Source organism: Solea solea, chromosome 14 (genome assembly GCF_958295425.1).
Source record: "Solea solea chromosome 14, fSolSol10.1, whole genome shotgun sequence".
Lineage (NCBI taxonomy): Eukaryota > Metazoa > Chordata > Actinopteri > Pleuronectiformes > Soleidae > Solea > Solea solea.
Window position 1 is genome coordinate 21,810,112 of NC_081147.1, and position 21,514 is coordinate 21,831,625.

The 21,514-nt window shown below is 40.5% G+C and overlaps 1 protein-coding gene across 4 annotated transcripts in view; it reads right to left on the reverse strand.

The window, feature by feature from the left end:
• enox2 (ecto-NOX disulfide-thiol exchanger 2) overlaps positions 1–21,514 on the reverse strand; it is a 160,512-nt gene that overhangs the window by 77,462 nt on the left and 61,536 nt on the right. For all 4 annotated transcript variants that reach the window (XM_058649921.1, XM_058649922.1, XM_058649919.1 and 1 more), the window contains one exon: positions 4,054–4,200. In XM_058649921.1, coding sequence (XP_058505904.1) covers positions 4,054–4,200 — 147 coding nt within the window. The remainder of the gene's footprint in view (positions 1–4,053; positions 4,201–21,514) is intronic.

Consider the following 21,514-nt stretch of genomic DNA (forward strand, 5'->3'; position numbering starts at 1 on the left):
GGATCTTCTTTTTACGAGACTCAATCAACACGGCTTTTAATGAGTTCATGCTCCGTCGAAAAAGCTCAAAGACCCGACTTTGACTGGAGACAATTGGAATCAGACCCGGATTAGCCGGCAAATCCACGTCTCCCGCTGAGCTCCAGCTCCACAAAGTGCACAAATCACCCGAGAAGGGTCATGACAGACCAATTCAAAACCTAATTTTTGATCAGAGTGAGATTTACAAAAGGCATATACTGTAGGTCTAATTAGAGATGTTAATGATTCCTCTTTAGTCCATTAACTGTCGTTAAGAATTCATACAAACTTCCCTGGACCTCACATACAAATACTGCGTAGTTATGACTTCAAGCAGCAGAGGGCGCACATCAACCAAAGTGTCGCAGACTTAGCGACTTTGTCGCTATATTTAGCGAGTATTCAGACCCTTTCTTTTAAAAAAAAGTGACTACAGACAAACCTAGCGACTTTTTTCTGGTGTTATTGGAGACTTTTCGAGACGTGAAGAAAGCACGTAGCGCTTTACTTCTCAATGAGCACCGCGTAAAGCCGTGGGTCCATCCCTCCCGTCCCCAAACAAAGCACCCTCCTCGCCACTAGCTGATCCACAAATGTAAAATTATCTTTGCCTAAAATAAATCACTGCACTAAAAAACTAAAAACGACAACAAAAAAACCCTAAGTAACTCCGCCAGAGTGTCACTTTTGTTGGTGCCAAGCCCGGATAAAGGAGGAGGTTTGGAATTGTGACATAAAAAAAAAACGCCCAATAATCGACAGTTAAATTAATTTGCATTTCTAAACATATTTACGGTGTTTATTTTAAACCCATGTTTTGTGGGACAGTGGACCGTGCAGCAACAGACGTGATGTTAGTAGCTTGTGAATCACTACTTTTCAAATGCATCTAACAAGCACTAAAACAGAAGTTTAGTCATCCGTATCAATCGCTCTGTGTGCATTTCTATCATTTATATTAGCCACTTATAGAACTATCATTTAATTAACATTGAAGAAAAGTGCATGAAATCTGCAACCAGAGTTCTCATGTTTCATAACTGTGTTGGCAGGTCACAGGATGAGGAGGAACATCAGCGGCGGCATCTACTTCCTGAGAAAGAAAACCACTTAAAAAAAAATCATTGCCGAAGTTGCAATTTAGTCTGCAAATTGCCATAGTTTTAATATAATTAAGAGTTTTGTGTGTTGGTGGTTTGCCACTGAAACCTGTGGGCCTCTGAGTCTCACTCAATAATAAATAAAAGGTCATTTAAAATAAAAAAAACAACAACAACAGATGAGTTAAGCATCATAACTGATGTGCTAAAGTTTTCCTGAAACCTAAACCAGTGTGCAATTATTCTCTCCGCCTGACGTGTGTATGATAAAACACCGAGGCAGCTTTGTGCAAACAAAGTGCTTCATTAGTTGCCGGGCAAAACATCCTATCGCAGAATTTATTTGCTCCAAAATAAAGAATTGGAGAAAAAAAAAAGTTATTTGACATTACAACAAGAGGCCATTTTAAACCTGCATTATTTAATAGTGGAGAAACAGTCTGGCCATTTTTCATACCTACAAGTTACTATCCTTGCTATGTCAATGACGCAGAGAGAGAATGTGATCGCCTGTCCTCCCGTAAGACAAACTATAATTATACCTTTCCAATGCACTTTACCTTTAAGGATTTCTGACAGGCTCGTCTCTGCAAACGCACACCTCTACATGTTACGCTCCTCTCTGTTGTTGTCCACACACTTTTCATGAGTTTCTTTGCCTCGCCTAATGTTGTGTAAACATGACGACAGAAGGACACATCACTTATTCTGTCCTCGAGCTCTGACAGAGGGAGAAACCTACAAGACTGTGCCGACGTGTGTGGTTTTACTGAAATCATGTTATGACAGTAGGCTGCGGCACTTTGGAAGCTGTCGCGGTAAATGTGACAAGTGAGAAGTGATTGCTCACGATAAAATTTGAATCTAAAAACCTGAAAAAGAAAACACACCGCATGCCATCCAAAATGTATTTCCACTTGCTGTACGTCTATGGAATTACATTTGTGAACGCTTTTCACGAAGCAAACAACACTTGATGTCGAAGGGGAACGATTTCCAGACGGTCAGCAACTCCAAGCCCGTTACTACGTCTGGTTCCATTGAGCCGTCACTCCAAAACTCAGTAGCCAATCAGCAGGCAACTTCATAAGGCCCGCCCACAAATAAAAGAACGTACGTGTAGAACAAGAACCTGGAAATGATGCTGTTCTCGGATGTCTTGTTTTGTCCACAAACCAAAATGATCAAGTTTTTAATCATTTCTTTGTAATATGGAGCAAAGAAACGAGAAAACATTCCCATTCAAGAAGCGAAAATAATCCGAAATCTTGTTTTAATCATGAAAAAAAAGCTTCAAACCGACTAATTTAGTTAGTAATCTAATAATCATCGATTAATTGAGTAATTGTTTCAATTCCAGTCCACGGCACTCTTTATATAATAACATCAAAAGGCAAAAATACCATATTCTTTTCCTTATAAGAGTATTTACTCAAGGGCATAAAGCCAACAGTTAACTACTGTAACAAGTAATCCTGCATTAATCATTTAAACTCAATCTAAACTAAATTAACTCAATAATGCAAGTTATTTCCCCAAAACGCACACTAACAATTATTTCGAAATGTATTCACAACCCAAATATCCAACCCGTGTTAAAATAAAAAGAACTGTGAGGGCACAAATCCTGGCTGAGGGACGAAGCCAACAACGTTATAATGCTGTTGGAACAAAAATGAAATTGCAATAATTACCATTGTTTCATTGCCAACTTCTAGTTCACACTATGGGAGTTTCTGATTGTTTCTGTAATTAGTATTACTGTTACTGAGGAAATGTTATTAAAAAGCTCTCTAAACATCCACGGCAGAGACGAGCTGCGGTGTCTGAATCATCTGTCAAGCAGCCAGAGACGTCACATAATAGGGAGCTAAAAAAAAAAATGGGTGTCAGAGGAAGTGTCAAAGAACGTGTGGCGTGAATGTTTTTTTTTTTTACATCTTATTAACAAAAGTCTACTATTCAAATCATTCTTCACTCAAGTTTAACTTTTCAGGAAGTAGAAGGTGAGGTTTTTGGAAATAATACCCGGTGAGATTGTTTCTCTGACGGGTCAGCGAGACATGACACCTCAGCGCGGTCACGGTGCTACTCGGAGGCTCGAGATATTCCTTTGACTCTGCTCTTTAAGCCACCGCACGCGTCATCTTCTCGTCTCTGAAACGCCGTGTCGCCGTGTACTCCACATGCAAGTGTTGGGTTTGGTTTTTTTTTTTATTCATCTTTTTCACACTTTTCACTATTTCCTACGCACGGTCTCAATTTCACAGATTGTGTGTCACTGTAACTCCGTCGGTTATTTCGCTTGACAAAAATCACCAATGACGCATTGTCTCATTATCCTAACGTGGTCAGTGACTGAAGACGACGGAATCAAAATATGAAGTTACAAGAAATGAAAGGAAAGTTGAATAGATGATTAGGGATTAATCCACTGTAATTAGTGCTGCCTAGGAAAGCGGAGAACATGGAACACCTCTCTGTGTTAAGGGCCATTCTTCCTATTACTTATGAAGCGATTAATTAGTCAGCACTTCTTTTTTAATTCTTTAATTAGAAAGTCCTTCTTTAATTTGACACATTACCAGGGCAACGCGCTGCTAAATTAGATTGCGGCTTCATTATGCACATGAAACACAAGCACACAGACACTTGTCCCTCAGCGTGCGACAGGTCGGTGTGTGTGCGCGCGAGGAAGCTGAGGGCAGGCTGCAGTTGTGACTGGCAGGTCGTCGTTGGCACGGTAACAGACAATCTCAGCAGAGCCATTGCGGCCGCCTGACCTCCAAACCTGTCAGGCAGGCTAATCAAAAACAACAAGGACTGAATGAAACTGTTTGGCCCCCCCTGCTACACTGCTACCAAGTAATAGGACTATGCAACAATTCCCATTACAGTCATTTGATGTTGGTAGAAAGGTAAGAAACTGTACCTGGAGGCAGGATGGTCCTCTTCCTCTTCTTGCTCGTCTCAGCTGTGTTTTCCAGAGGAGGACACTCTGTCACCAGAGGCCCGCTGGAACTGTTGAACTGAAGAGGGTCGTTGCTGGTAGCTGGGTCAAAGGGCAGAGCGTTGAGTCCTGCAAGACACGGATGACACAGAACGCTTAAATATACATCGCAAACGAAGCAACAGTTCCCGATTAACGGCATCTCGATCTTTCAGGTCGGCTGCAGTAAATCGGGGTCGAGTCGACAAGTCGCTTGACGACGTCATCACATTGACACAGCAGAGGAACGCGGCTGTACAACAATGAGAACAACAAAAAGAACCAACGTGTTTTCTCAAAGACATTTAAACAAAACAAAACATGCTGCAACTATAACTAAGCTATAATACCTTTAATTTTCAGGTCATTTTAAGTGCACAACAGAAAGTGAAAGATCTCTGACACCCGGCTCTAGTCTGGGCTATGTCCAGGTGTGCTTCTCCACTGATCTACTCGTCCGAAACCCCTCCACCAAAGCTCAGCGATGGATTTGATGGCATCGCCTCCAACCCCGGGTACACACCCCCACCTCTAACCCACAGGTGTCAAACTGGCAGCCCACAGGCCATATGCGGCCCCCCAATCGATTACATGCACCCCCCCCCCCACCCACTTCAATATCATGTTATAACAAAAACGTGGCCCACGACCTCACCTTCTTTTAAACACAGTGTGTAGCTGAGACACAGCTGCCAGCGAGGTGATAAGAATATAGACGGAATATAATATATGTTTTTATAACAGTAATAAGAAGATATTCGGTCATAATTGTCACATTATTGAATGTATTACATGAAACATTCAATGACATATAAATAAGCTTGTTGGGGGGACACGAGGGCCCTATCATGACTTAGTTTGGTGCTTTAATTACAGTTGTCCACATTATTATTTATGTCATTTTAAGTAAATGTCTCTGTTTCTGATATTTATAGATCCATTTACATCATGAATAGTATTACTAAGTATATGTGTGATATCATGATGCAATATTGTGTTTTAATTTTAAGCTTGTGCTACAGAACAGTTGTTTTTTTTAATGACTTTCAGTTCTCTAGACCGGCCGCCTCTTGACCAGAATAGACGGTCATTGCCCCCGCCACCCTCCTCATGCCGCCGGGTACCCAACTCTCAATTAAATCAGAGAGATTGCATTGTATACACAAGCACACAGAGAGAGAGAGAGGGTAAAAAAAACACGACTTGTTGACTCCTGACACAACCAGTCGACTTGTGCCGTCGACGCGTCAACTGCTCGGTTTGTCTGTCAACGCCCTAGTTCCAGACCAAAGTGGAAAACAGTGTGGAACATGAAAGAGAGGAGGCAACAAGTGATTCATTCTCACTTCTGCTTTTCCAGGTGGAACCTGAGAGATTTCTTAAAACACACAATCACCGAGGACCTTAAAACCATTTTATTTCAGTGGCACAAATGGAAGTGCATCAGCACGGTTCACTTGAAGCAATAATTGGGATTCAGTACAACTAAACACACAGTATGTCATTTCTGCCGGGGATCATGAGCTCCGGGTCACTTCCTGATTAAGTTACTGATCCTCTTTTTCACATGGTCACTTTATTGTTGTTGTTTTTTAAAAAACAAACCAACAAACAACCGACTGACCTTTCTCTCTCCTCGTTATTGAACAGCATGACGACACACGTCACCACAGCCGGTGAATCTCAAAGAGTTTCCCATTACCATTCATTCTTTTTCCCCCGACAAGGCTTTTATTGTGAAATATTTGCACAAAGAGTGGATGTGTGGCTTCACAGTGGATTCAATAAAGTGCCAGTTTTTTTACTGAGTTCAGAGGAGCGTTTAAAAGTTTATTATTTATGGCGACTTTCAAAGGCAAACCCTATGTGAAGCGCAGCAGCTCCGCAAAGCAGATGGCGTCGTTAAAGCGTGATGAATGAAACAGTCCATTAGCTTCAATATAAATATGGATTTCTGTGGATTTATAGTGTTTGAAGACATTTTTTTGGCTAATACTAAAAATATACACATTAGTCTCGTCTTTCCTCTCTTCCTCTTCCTCTCTAAAATGTCTTTTTGCTGACGATCAAGGGGACAGGATGTAAATCTTGAGAAGCACTAACATAAAGGACCTTGGTGTTGTGATAATGATGATGATGATGATGATAAAGATTAGGGATGCACCAAATGAAAATTGTTGGCTGCAACCGATGGACGGCAAATTCAAAATGGCCGACTTCCTGTTGAGTTGAGGGCGTGGTCCCAAAGTTTTGTGAAATTCGGTGCAACTTAATCTTGGTGCGTTCCATCCACGTTTCACCTTAGGATAGACCTGAACTCCATGCCAAGTTTCAAGAGATTTTATGCACGTTAACCCCCCAAAAATGACCGGAAAGCCATGGACGTAATCCTGATCCAAGGCACAGTGAGCCTGACTTCTGAATATTTGGTGCATGCAGACATGACGACGACGCATGCACCACTTCACTTTTAGCAAGTGAAGGAAATGACAGTATAAATAATATAAAACAAATAAAATAATGATATTTATCTCAGAAGAATGTTTTGGAAATATAAGAAATCAGACACTTAATCTTATAACTCATAAACAGCACAGCATCCTAATCTGATTACTGATGTAACAGTAGATCTAAGATCAGATATTCTGTATCATGGAGACACTTTATCAGACAGTTATTTCAGTGGAGGCTATGTTTACCTTCCTCAATACTATTTATCCTCACTGTTAACCTCACAAAAACAAAATCAACAGACACATCATCAATATCACACTCGCATGCATAACCGAAAGAAACAAAACAAACGTGGCAAATGCTCCCAAAGTCTAAATATACGACAAACAACTTGTTTTGTTTTTTTTCTCTGCTTAATTACATCAGATATTTTTTTTATTTTTTTTTATCCACACTCGTGTGTTTGTTTATAATTCAGAGCAGGTTCCTGAAGAGACTGTCTACATTCATGAAAAATTCATGGCACTTCTTTGTGCTTAGATTGGTTTTTTCCCTCCATGGCACAACAGATCAGAGGACCCACATTCCCGTGGCTCTTTAAGAGGTTTGACGGCTGCTCATCGGACGGCACTAAAGCTCAAGACTCTGCTTCAACCACAACAACAGTAACATTATTAGAACATTTAATCATAAATCTGCCTGTTGTGAGACTATAAAGTTTGGATACTCGTGTGTTTCCATGTAAGACAGGAATGAGATGATGGATTTCTGTGTCAAACGGCATGTTCACAATTCGTGTATGTAATCGATCAGTAGCGAGAATGATTGACGGAGAAAATTATAGCACAGAGAAGAAAAAAAAGAAGAGGAAAATATAAACAAAAAGACCAAGACAGCACTCACCATATTCAGCAAAGCTATTACTGTTTTAAGTGCAAATACTGACTTGTCTTTCACTCCTTTTCCTGTCTCAGAAAAGAGGTGAAGTCTGTGGCGACACACCCTGACAAAGAAGTCCTAAAAACATGACACTTGTGTGGGGTAGATGTGTTAGATTCACCTCACGTACTTGCAACAGTGCCAGTTTAAAACAGATCTCAACTCTGAGCATCAATTTTCTTTTAAGATGCCGATTAACAGACTTCACTCCATCTATGTTCTAAACTCTGTCACCGATGAAGCGCTTTCTCAGTTGCTTCAAGACGCAGGCTCGCCTCGCAGTCATGATGATGGGCACGAGAGAGTTCCCATGAAGGAAAGCAGAGCGACCACGGAAAAAGTGAAGCAGTGCTGCAAACAGCTGACAGGGAAATACCACTTAACCTCACCAGTTAATGTCGTTACTGCAGTTTTTGCCAAGATCGAGGAGACTTTTTCTCCCTCGTAGAAATCCCACGACCGTTTCTCCTAAGCAGACACTGAGAATAGAATAGAGCACTTCAAACATATGCTATAATAAAGATAAAGGAATGTGTTGTATAGAAATGTGTTTTTCCGACTTTGTTTTGTACCTTTTCTGGCTCTGCGATGATAGCATCACTATGCACTGTAAAAAAAAAAGAAAAAAAAAGGGATGTGGACGGACCTCAATAAAACACATTTTGGCTCTACGTTGTTATTTTATCTCATGGTAAAAAGTTTAGTCCTCTGGGTTTCGGCTGAGCGGCTATATTTTCAGACAGTCAGAGCACACAGGAGGAGACTGAAGCCTGTGAGAATGTGTTGTGCGTGTTAACCTGCATATTAACAATGTCTTTGATGGGTCATTGCCCGCATTGCCCCCCCCGCCCCCGTCTCCGGTGCTAGTCCTATGTCCACACGCTGACGGATTGATTTCAATGTTTAAGTTTCAACATCTGGCCAGAGGGAGGAGTTCTCGTCAGTGACTATCGCTTCCCATGGGAGGAGGAAAATAAATACCAGGAGGCTGTGGGCAGAGGGACTGCGGAGTAAATGGAGGGAATTTATGGGCTTTGATTAGTCTCAAAAGGCACACAGTAAAAAAAAAATAATTTAGCACGTGCCCAAATACACAACAGCATCTGTTGGCAGAGAACGAACCTCGCGAGGAAACGTTTCTCTTCCATGCGCACCACTGCAGCCCCGCGATCGTGACGAGCGTGCGCTCAATCCCCCGTACGTGCCTGACACTCTGTTGGACTTCAAAGACTTTGGAGGTGAAACAAAAAAAAGGAAATACTTACTGCGCATTTCCAGAGACAGGTGCATAGGAAATGAGTGTCTTCAGATGTGCTCGTCTATCTATCCGATTCACTTTATTAGGGACAGATACAGTCACATGAACTGAGATTTAATGCATCACAGCATTTGTAGCTACGGCTAATTTCCACTGCCTGTCTGTCTGTTTGTGATTTTTCTCAGAGTTACCCCCGTCACAGTATTTGCCAGATGAAGCTCCAGTACTGAAATGCCAGATTTATCAATTCTAGCTACAACGGTGCATGGAAGACCTTAGAGGTCACACTGACTGGTCCCATACTGACCTTGACCTTTTGGCTGTTTGGTTTGATCGCTGTCACGCATAATCTCTTGCTCCACACTGAGTTATCAGATGTCGGTTGTGAGCACAGAGCAGAATCCCACATCGTGAGGATGTTTTTTCCACTCGCAGATCAAGTGCACATGCTCGGTTTTACTGTGTGCGGATTTAGAGGCCGACGGGAGACGGCGTTTATGGTCTGTGGTCACAGGACGGAACGCGAGGTGTGTCACGAATGACAGCGACTCAAGCTTGCATCGAGAACACATTAACAACATGGCCCGGTAATAGTACAGTGAGTCAGGAAAAGACAGGACCATTAGGGTGTACGATGAGACTCGGTTGGTCATTAATATGCCATTTAAACACCTTGGATGTGAAACCAACGTCAGTATTTAGACCGTGCAGAATATGGAGAAATGTGTGCTACACTTTATGTCACCGTGATATTTGATTTGATTTGATTTGATTTGATTTGATAGGGACCATGTGCAATTAAAAACATAAATGTCACCATTTGATTCATTACACCAGAGTTAGCCTTGGGCTAATTTACATCTGCAGTCCCTACCTAAAGATAAATACAACACAGATAAAATATCAAATATCACTCAGCAAGTAATGTCATGTAGAAGGACAAATAAATAAAGCACAGATAAAACATTTATATAATCACGACAGGTTGATTAATAAGCTTATAGCGCTGCAAGATGGAGCAGTGATACGAATTCACATATAGGCCTCAGAATTTATATGTTGAAGGTGATGAATGATCCTGTGTTTTGAGAAGTGCAATTAGTTGATTAACTTTTCTACGACGGAGTATTCGGGCCACATTGGGGAAATTTACACGACTTTATGCGTGTAAATTTAAGACTTTTTCTCGCAGTGATTTCCTCCAAGTCCGCAACTCTCCTCTTCTAAAACAACACGATAGAATATTACCACTTTATTATCGAAGTCTGTGGAATTGTATTTCCCTAATACTTAGTCCTACTTTTCTTTTTTAACATTATTATTATATATTTAGCTGCCTAAACAATTCCCTGGCTTTAGCTTCTCAAACGTAAATATTTGCAATGTACGTGACTGGAAACCAGAAACATTAACAGTGCATTTGCACATTTTTTTAATACACTTTTAAGGCCAAACATTTCCACTCTCTCTCCTCATAAACATAAGAATATTCCTCGATTCGACAGCAGCAACAAAAAGCCCACTACAGCCATCTCTGATGGTACGGGTCAGTTACACTAATTACAGAGCACAGCGGTAATCAATTTTGCCACAGTGCTGAAAAATGTGCATGAATAAATAATGAGTTTATTTGTCTTTAATAATCATTTCACAGCACAGTGGTAGCTGTGGGAATCAGGTGGCGACCACAGCTTCACCCAGTTATGCAAAGAGCTGCAGCGATGATTTCACTAACAAGTTTGTATAATTCAGCGATAGTCTTTAATAATATAACCCTTATATTAGCTAATAAACCAAATGGGGCAATATGCATAATGCACAGCGTTAAGGAAATATGCATCAGCATCGCATTACAAGTACAACCTAAAGAGGGAAGACATAGACTAAGCAGAGGACTATTAAACCAAGGAGGCCAAGTAAACCGGTGCACACTCAAGCAGACACGGGGTCAGATGGTGGCACACAACATTAACATATACTCAATCTGAAAAGTAAATTTGCTTCTCAGATTATTCCACTTCATTACTAAACATAAACTGTCTCTCACCGAAGTGCATTTCAGCTTCACAGATTTTTAGCATCACACGAGTAAATTAACTCACTCGCCTATCAGAGAAAATCTATGGGATTATTCTTCCAGCTGTGCATGTTGCCCCCTGTCGAGGAAATGTAACATAAAAAGTCAAGTTCTGTGCCGATCGGCAGCCAAAGGCATTTAGAAGGGTATGGTAGTAATGTTATGATTAGAGCTGTGCAAAAAAGGAGAATCTTTCTTGCTTAAAAGGGAGATGATTTTCTCTCATGATTTGCTTACACTGTAAATGTTCCTGCACCCATAAAAGGTAACCACAGGCATATTACCACTGTTAAAGTGAAAAGGAAACAGTGCAGCTTTTATTTTAAAATGCTACCACTTTGTCTTTCCCTTCACGGAGCTTTTCCATTATACAGTCGGGCTTTTTTTCGATGCTAAAATGTGACGCTGACAGACTGCCGGCCACTGATTGGTCAGAGAGTGTCGTCACTGGAAGAGTCACGAGCGCGACGTCCGACACAGGACTCCAACCGAACAATGTCGGACTGTAGATCCGTTAAAAAGACTTAAAATCCTGAAAACATGAGTTAATCTCCGACATTTAGCAATAAATGTATCTATCTATAAATTTCAGGAACGCCTGTCTGTGTGTCTGTCTGTCTGTCTGTCTGTCTGTTATTCGCATATCTCTCTTCAAACTTGACAGGTGTCTTGCTACGGGCACGAGTAAGTGCAGTGCCAAGTCTGCGTTGTTTGGATAAGTAATGCAAAAGATATTAAATGATATAAAAGATGTTAAATATATCGCACACATTGGCTTTCTCGGCTCTACTGTAGCCACTCTCACTCACACAGCACTGTGGGTTACCTGAGAGGATGAGCATCCGCGGGGTAAAAAGTTAAGCAAGTGCAAGATGTGTGGGTGATTATTATGTCGGTGTGCCAGCATTAAAATGAGTCAGCCGATTTTGCAACAACATGCAGACAAACTCAGGTATGCAGTGGCTAAGGAAGGTCTGTCTGTGTGTCTGTCTGTTATTGGCATATCTCTCGAAGCGATGGTCCGACTGATTTCAAACTTGACAGGTGTCTTGCTACAGACATCAGTGAGTGCAGAGCCAAGCTACCAAACACAAATAAAAATGTCACTGAACTTTTACTGTGTAATAGTAACAATGAGCATTCAGACACACCAAACCAACAATTACTAAAAACACACACAAAAACAGATTTTTGCTGCACTAGTTTCTAAAATCTCAAGTGTTTAACAGAGGAGAACACTGCGTGAGGAGGTACTATAGTCATGGAAAATGACGTCCCTGGTAACCAAAACCGTGTAGAGCCGAGTCTGAATAGTGGAAGTATTTTTCTGTGCTTGTTCCGTGTGTGAGATGTTGAGGTAGACCCATCCATCCATCCATCCATCATTTACACAGCTCTTCCTTTGAGGGTCGGTGACGGGAAGAGTTCATCCCGTCCAAATCACCAGTCAATCACCGAAAAAGTTTTGTCTTGTATTCTTATTTGAATCTGCACAACTCTTCTCTTGCACTGCCATCTGTCCATGCCTCTCACACAATCTCTCTGGGCTTCTTTTCCTCGGTGACAGTTGGATCACGCGGCGTAGCACAACATTTGTTCAGTTGGAAATGTGCTTGCTTTGATGCCACTGATGTCCCAAATTAAAAAAAGAGGCAGATTTCTTTCTTTACTTTTACGAAATCAAAATCGCACAATTTACTCAGGAGCCCTGGATAGCATGTTACAAACGTCTCTGTAATTTGTCCAGAGCAATGACTTTTAGAACACCACTTTACTTTTACAAGGTCGTGAGCTCACGCTGGATCTGCGGGAGTGAATGAATGTAGGGAAACATTATTCACGACACTCCCAGGTTTAGCTCAGCAGAAAAAAGGGGAACACTCATTCCCAAGGCTCCTAACAGCCTTTATAAACAACGGAGCCAAGTTTCTTTTTAGTTTTTATTCCTTTACTATTTTCTTATGAAGCAGGAGCTTCTTTCTCTCCATACTTCACATCAACAACAGACACAAGTGATTAAAACAGGAGAGGTGACCAAATAATAAACACACAATCTCAGTTGTTCGTGTCATAAGTCGGGAAAGAACATAATCACTCGAACACTCAGGAAAGAGACTCGCAGGTAAGAATGTGTAATTGGAACGCAGCAACTCTTTCTGACAAAACCATCAAGTTAACGTCAGCTGTGTTTTAACCAAAAATAATTAAAATCACAACAGAAACAGAGAAAGGCAGTAAATCCTCACATGTGAGGTGACAGACACAATTAATGTTGACGTAACTGCCTGTAATTGCGTTCATTTTTCGGACATTTGGGATGGCAAACCACTCGTGTTTGGAGTGCAAAGGGCAGACAAAATCTCCTCATGATGGACTGACGGTGCAGATCATAAAACTCTCTGATAGCATTCGGGGCTAAAGCTGCTTTGCTACTGACGCTATGGGTCAAAGTAAAGTGACATTTGTGTGCTATAACTCTTGTCCCTGTTGGATGTTGGGTGGCGGCTGGAGAGCCTACAAACAGGAACCCAAATTAGCCTTTCTGTCACCTGGAAGGTCACTGATGAAACACAGTCACAAGACCTCCATTAGGTCACTGTCACAATGTTTTTTAACCAGATCAGTCACCAGAATAAATGAGATATTGCTCTATTAATAGCCTCAAGTGTCTCCGATTCGTCTAAAAAAAGGTGGCTGACTAAAGCTATGAGTGCCCTTAGCAGATGTATAAACAAGGTGTCGGACTGATGTGGCTTAGCAATGGATGGCAAAGCATGCCAAGCAGCTTCAGCATTCTCATGAGGCTATTAGCCAAGCTTTTCACTTCCTGTGTATTTATAGCAAAAACAAAGAGCGGTTGAAACAATCGGCATTCGCAGAAGCCGAGCACCTCTTTATGCACAGCTGCACTATCCTGCAGGCTTTGCTCATTCCGACAAAAAAAACAGTTAGTGGTTAAGAGCTTACTTTGATCCTACGATTTACTGAAGACCAAACAAAACCTTTATAACCTGCCAACCACCCAAGCCGTGGGCAACAATGAGCTCTGGCAGCTTAATGTCTTTATCAAAATCAAACATCACAACACATGAATTCATTAACAGGTTCTCGGGTTATGGTTTTAATGTTTCTTCATTAATACTCAACACTGGGGCTGGATGATACGGCCAAAAAAACGGTTATCGCAATAAAAACCTTTCAAATCAGTCGATAATGAGTCAGAGAATAAAAAAACAAGTTTGGCTCCTGAATGAATGTTAAATAAACCAGTTAATTAAAGTTTTAAAAACCTTTAAAACTCACCCATTTAAGGTGACTTAAAAGTGACTTATTGTTGTAATATGTATAATGGAACCTAGTTAAAAGCAACTTAAGAAAGCTGTATCAAAACATGCATTGTTATTGAATTATTGCCCAAATCTTCTTGACAAAGGTCTTTATGGACCGCTTCATATTCTTGATTAGAACTGAGAGACCTCAGATGCAGGAAAAACAAAAGTGCTCCTTTCGTTATATTGTCACGAGGTAATTGAAAGACCATTAAGATGACGGTCTGGGGTGAAAACGCTTCATCACCTATTGCACAGACAACTGATTATGGTTATACAGTGGTCACAGTGTTTTTTTTTTTTATCAAATTCAAACCAGCAAAGGTGACAAAATATTCAGGATATGCAGAATTTTGCGTCTTCAAGTAAATGTCAGTGACACCAATCAGGGTTAATATCATGATAAGTATGTAGGAAGAGTTGTGTTTTTACTGTTGGGAGTTTGGTAAAGGTTAATCTATTCCCTGTTGTTGTGCTGACATTTTAAAACTATGATAACACTGGGATGTCTCATTGAGCATTTACAAATTTCCTCCTGCTCTGCATGTGAAATAAAACTCAACCGATACATTGGCACAAGGTGCTGGAGCACAATGTGACACATGAAAGGGCAAATGGAAAACGCAAAGGGCAACTAATGCGGAAGGTAGGTCGGGCAATTAATTTTTGTTTTCTGCTACTGCTATGCTTTCGAACACAATTGCAGATTAACATACACACTGAAGAGCACTACTGCTCACTGTGATCATGTCATAGCTATTCATAAACATAAATGACAAGGAAAAAAAAAATCCCCCCCTCAGACCTATTCTGTCATTCCTCTGAGCCTCAGGGAATTCAGTGAAGTTTAATTTATTTAAATCTTTCATCCACTCATCTCTATTCCATTAAACTGGCTAAGAATCTTGGGCTTGCAGTATAATTCACCTTCTACTGTCAAATGCACATGGCCTTTCTCCAGTGCACTGAGTTAACGGGTGCACGTGCGTTAACGAGCACAAAAACAGCATTGAATAAGGTCACTGTCAGCTTACACATGCATGAGGAAAGGCTTTGTGAGAGCAAGGCATAACGTTGGACTTATGGAGTAATATTTTTTACGAGGCAGTAAAGTAAAAATGTGGGTTCCTCACAGGAGAACTGTTCTTTCCAACTGTCCTCAAGGCCCTAGAATGTCTAACCTCGCACCATCTGTCCCTTCCTTTTTAAAAGACGGGACACTTCAATGCATAGTGTGCGGTCAGATCAAGACATCAACAATTAGGCTGCAGTACAAAGGATCATTTGGCTGCGTGGGAATCCCTCAATCACAATTATGGCACGGCACGCATCATAACTGGCACTAACATGCTTATGATAATGGCTCTGGAAATGATAAGCCCCTCCTTTAAATAGTCGGTGAGGCTATTTGCAGTCTGTTAGAAAAACACACAGCCTCTGTGCATGTGTTTGTGTTCCAGAGTTGTGGCTAATGTGAGGCTCACTGGCTCAGATGTGCTGAACAATGGAGCATAAAGAAGACGGACAGTGTTTTAGTATGGCCCATGGACAGCTGTGATTGGTTACCTTTAAAGTACACTTGGCCAAACAACTGACAATACATTATGTACAGTATATTTTCTGCGAGTCTTTTACATCGGGGTATTCAGTATTAAGTTTTGACTTTCTGAGACTTGGGCATGAATGGATTCCCCTGCTGCAGTGTGACGTGGCATTCTTTAGCCTGAGCTCTCAGGCTGACCACCTCAATCCTGCGATATTGATTTAGAAGAAGAAATACATGGGTATTCCTTTAGAATAAGGTGCACGTAATCTCACCTAATTAAAAGGGGATTATGTTGCTGAGGGGACTGAGTGTTCTTCTGAAAAGCACATTCAGTGTGTACTGAAACACCGTGCTAATAATGGGTTGTTTTCTGTTTGCTCCAAATAAATTACAGCCTAATTTCTCTGTGGCATGGTTTTAAACCAGTAATGGAAATTATGGATTGCATCAGCAGATTTGTCTGGCAGATGTTGCCAGTGTCCTGTGAAGGTGTTCTTTTGGACTCCCATCTGGTCAAAGTCATTCATGAAACCAGAGTGAGATTTCATGCTTTGTAATATGATGCATAATGCTCGAATGAGCCATTACACACTGTACACACCATTTTCCTCCTCCTCCTCCTGCAAGGAATAAGGAAACACGCCGAGTCTGAAAGACTTATGTTTGAAAAAGCCATCATATGTTGTTCCTTTGTTGAAAATAAACCTATAAGACCATCGAGTACCAGAGAAGTGGTAACAGTTGATATAGAAAATTAATTGTGCACACAGAGCAACAAAAAATAAAATAAAAATATCCTCATGTAATCCTCCCGCTACGTTATATTACACAGATGTGGAACTAACCTGCCATTTCCATTTTTAGGTGCCACAGCAAAGCAGGATGTCGGACGCCGATTTCCTTCCGCATTGAAAAAAAGAAGCACCATAAAAGGGTTATTCTGAAATAGAAAACTATTTCCATCCCACATTTCCTGTCCTGCTATTGTTTGTTTACATGAAAATGACACAAAAAAACATTCCATAAAATAGGGAAAGAGTCAAGAAACTGGATATTCTGTTTTCAGACAGCACCGTCCAAAGTAAAGGATCTATTAGAAAAGCTGCTAATAGTCATTCATTATCTTTAGTTGCACATTGACATGAATGTCTCAGGATATTCAGTGTTTCAGTCACTAACTCAAGCACTTGACCCTGCTGCCATTATTCAACCTCATTGTCCAGTCTTGTATTTCAATCACCCGTTTCTTTTATTTTTCATGCACATGCCTGAATGAATGGGAAACGAGTACGAGACAGGTTTCAAAAGAACGGGCGCGTTTCAGACCTTTAAATCTTTCATTTTTTGCACATAAACCTGAAACTATGAAGCCGTGAGCCGTTAGTCCTGTCCTTCTCCAAGAGCATTTAGTCTGATGCGATCACATTGGTGTCCGTGATGCAAAATAGATTCAAAAAAACATTTGAATCTGCATATGTGTGCAACATCAATGCAAGGCCACCCTGAAATATTACTTTTCCTGACTCATTGTCCCGCTTTTCTTTTATTTTCTTTTTTGCAAAAACACGTTTTAGTAATGGTTTTGAAAAGCACACCCACACCCTGTCAGTATGCTTCACAACATCCCAGAGGCTGTACTTTATTTTCAAGTACAGTGATAAGAAGCCCTATTCCCTCGGGTCTCAATTAATACTTGTACAAAGTGCTGCTTAGTTGTTTGTATTGTTTGCCTTGTGCATGCAGCTTCCTTCCTGCTTTCCCTCTCAGAAATGAGTGGGATTGAATCTGTATCCAGAAGCATCAGACCCCCTGAGTAACAATACAGGCGAGACCTCAGTGTTCTAGATGCCCATTTTCAAAAGACAGTTCTTTGCCTTTGATGTTATTTCGGGATGTTGCTAGTGTACAGGTCTGTAGAGAAGAATTACCAGATGGTTAGTTGTCGTTGCCTATGAGTCTGAGCTCTGAATTGTTGTCCAGGAAGTTCTCACTGTTAAATATGATGGTGATTTACACGAATAGTAGCAGCAAGCCAGGGGAATAAAAAAAACAACAACATCTAAATAATCACTCACACGATTTGTCAACAGTTACACTTTCAGTCTAAATGCATAATCTTTCAGCAGCTAAGTAATCTGTCCGTTTGTTGTGTATAAGCTCTGGGGAAAGTTTGCAACGGTGAAGTCCGCTAGCTTAAATGCTATCACGTTAGCGATAAAGTCCGCTAGCTTAAATGCTAACGTAGCAGAAGTGAGAAGCCAAGTCTCAGAGACATTTGCTGTCAGACCCTCAACAGATTCCTGGAAATTATACGAGGAGATAACATGGGCAGCATTTCTGGGCAGGCTGACAAAGTAGAGGTCGGACTTCTCCCTGCTCTTTACGCACCTGTGTCAGATGCCACACCGATTTGTGCCAAATGTCATAACAAAGCAAAACAAAACACCTAAATCAGAGCGTAACGACCGCTTGACAGAATTGCTGGGGGGTGTCTGACTACAACTGAAAAAAAGAACCCAACAAGACAATGTGGGTGGTTGCTACTAAAAGGCACCCCGGTGAATCAATTAAGCTGATTAATTGGGCAGATATTTGCCTTTTTTTTTTTTAAATAATCGCCATTGGCCGACCTTAGGGATGTGCTGGAAAAGACTTGACACAGCTGTCCAATTTTTCCATCATAAATACAAGATCTTGGCAGAAAACTGTATGCAGCTGTGGATTGAAATAAATGTTCTGACATAGCATAAGCTTATCACAACTATTTCACTGCAAATTCATGCCGTGGCCAAGCTAAAGGCGGTCCAACAATTGCGTGCCTTAATTTCCATACCAGTGGCGACCTGTCCAGGGTGTACGCCGCCTTTAGCCCTGTGTCAAAGTGTGTCTGGCTTATCACACTTTGGCTATTACTTTGGAGAATACTTGTCCCGGTGCCCGAGTTGTAATTAAGTCCCTAATGGACGTTACAGCAATTTAGTAACAATTTATCAGATGGTTTTGCTGTTCAAAATTAGCACAGAAGATCCTAAAGTATCTTGACTTTTAAGGCACCTTTTCCAATACATAGTCTTGGCTCTGCACGGCGAGGCTCACCTCGGCACGGTTTGGTTTTCCATTACTACAGTACTTCCTCAATAGCACATATTTTTAGACCATCACTGCCTGGTAACTGTATTTTTTAGCTCAATTTCCTAACCTTTGTCAGAAGACAGATTTAGCATCAACCCAAACAGCGATCATCATGAACAATAAACAGGTTTTTGAGTGAGACCCATGCCAAGTTCAACCACTTTTGTCAATAACGCATCACTCTCAAAATCCACAGGAAAAAACACAATAGTGAACAACAAAATAAAATGGATGTTTTAAATCCTCCAGAACTGAATCATCCACTTTGTTTCTTTTCTTTGTCCCTTTTGCCCTCACTCAGTACAGACATGCTAACATTTGGACATGCAGGTGCAAAAAGAAGTCAGTATTTACAACGTGCTAATGGGCCCAGTGGCAAAAAAGGTCAACTCTCAATTTTCTTTAACACCTGGTTGTTTTGTCAGTGTAGAGACAGGGGAGGGGAGGTGTTTGTGGGGAAAAAAGAAGTCATTTCGCCAAGCAAGAGAAACTTGTTCCTGAAATGACAAGGGAAACAAGTCAGGGAGAATCTGTCTGTAAATCTGCCATCCTGAAATTTAAGGGATAAATAAAACAGATCACCGAACTGGGGCACAAAGCAACATCTTTGTTTCACTTCAGGGAGGCTGGGAGCAGTTAGGGTCACAACAGGTTGCACTCAGTCAAGTAAACGCCCACTTAAGGAACCTAATGATTTGTTTCGGTTATTCAAATACCTTCAGTTTTCACTGATGCATGCTAAAGCTGAGCCCTGAGTCATTTAAAGACAGAAACCTGGTGTCAAAGGCTAAATGAATCATCTTTTTAATGTGACCCCTGATACAAACTTATGTAGTGAAATGGGGCAGTGTAGAAAGAACAATAATGCACAAAAACACAGAGTAAAAATGGATGTCACACATTATTCGTAGCTATCTGCAAAAAAAAAAAAAAAAAAAGTTTCATTAACAGGATTACTGCCAACAGAATTTCAGCAAATGAGGTGCAAAGTCCTGGTTATTTTGGGGTTCATTTTACATATGGTACTGTTTGCAGTGATTTATCATTCATAAACTGGAGGTGGATTATAATTAACACAAATTAATTCATGCTGTACTGTGCCGTAGATCCGTGTTTGGATACCAATGTGAACCGAAACCTACTCGAGCTGCAACTAACGATTATCTTCATCATTGATTAATCTGTCGATTATTTTCTCTATTTGAGTTTTAATGATTTTCTTGTTAGAAACGAAGAAAATATTCACATTTAAGAAGCTGAAACAATCAGAAATCATGTTTTAATCATGAAAAAGCTTCAAACCAATTAATCGAATTGGAGAAATAGATTAGTAATAGATTAATAATCGATAATCAAGTAATTGTTTCAGCACTGGAACGTACTGTCAATGGTATTCACAAATTCAATTATTTTCACACATGAGGATTGGGGTTTTTTCTCTGTTTGTAAGTTGAATACTTTCATGTTTTTGAACGTTGCTCTGACAAAACAGGCCATATAAAAAAAGACTATTTTTTAAGTTTGCACAATGATATTCATTTATAAGAAAAAAAAAACAATGCATATTTTAAAATATATAGACACATTGTACCTTAAAATAAAAATAAAAAAAGTTCAATAACGGTGTGGTAACAGACTCTGCAGGCTGTTGCTCTGCCCCTCCAGACACTGACTATTTGATCAAAGCTTTGTCCAATCTGTCTTTTCCCCCCGATCACCTCGGTTGCCAACAAACACCTGGACTGAATTCTTTGTGAAATATAAATCTGAAGAGGACGTTGTAAAAACTGGCAGTAAAAAAAAAAAAAAGGAGCACAGTTCTTTTTAAGTACCTCTGCCTTTTGTGCAGTCAAACACTGAGAGAAATGTAAGCACAACAAAACAAGGACATCTTATATTTTCAACCGTGTACAGTATGACTAGCCTTAATGGATCCAAGATATTTACAATCCAAACAATCCAAAATACGGCCTGATGACCTGACTTTGGATAGAAGACTGCAAATTGACTGTTCATTACCAAATGGACAGGCTTTCAACAATAGATGCAGTAACCGTGAGTCAGCAGTCTGCCTAAATGAAAATCTAGAAAAATAAAGTTGAGTTCCCTGCTCCTTTATTCGTTCAATAACACTAATGACTTCCATCCAGCAGAGGTTAGAAGAATAAATGTTTCCTTTCACCGATCTTTAATATCTCTTCTCACTTTGAAGTGGCACAAATATAGCATTACATTTTCTTGGGTGCTTCGATAACAATCTCCTGGAATCTCTTAATATAAGATACACATTCCCAGCTGTTTGCACATTTCATGTCATTTCTCAAGGGACCGGCTTTGTTCATTTGTCCAAAATAAAAAATAATAACATCGCAATTATTTGATCCACAACATGTCTGATGTTGGAAGTGGCTGAGGCTTTCTAATGGATACAACAGAAATACAGTAGGACAGGAAATGACCTTTGCAGGCAGTAAATGGCCTGGTCATGAAAGCGATCAGGACGGAGGCAATTAGACAGTTCATGGATCACACTTATCCAGCTATAGAGGAGGCAACCAAGCCCCGCAGAAGCCATTCCACCGACATAATGAATAAAGAGTCCTACTTCCATTTGAAGCATAAATCCATTAAGAGATCTAAAGCAGCTGAATGGATGCTAAGGTGAGCCA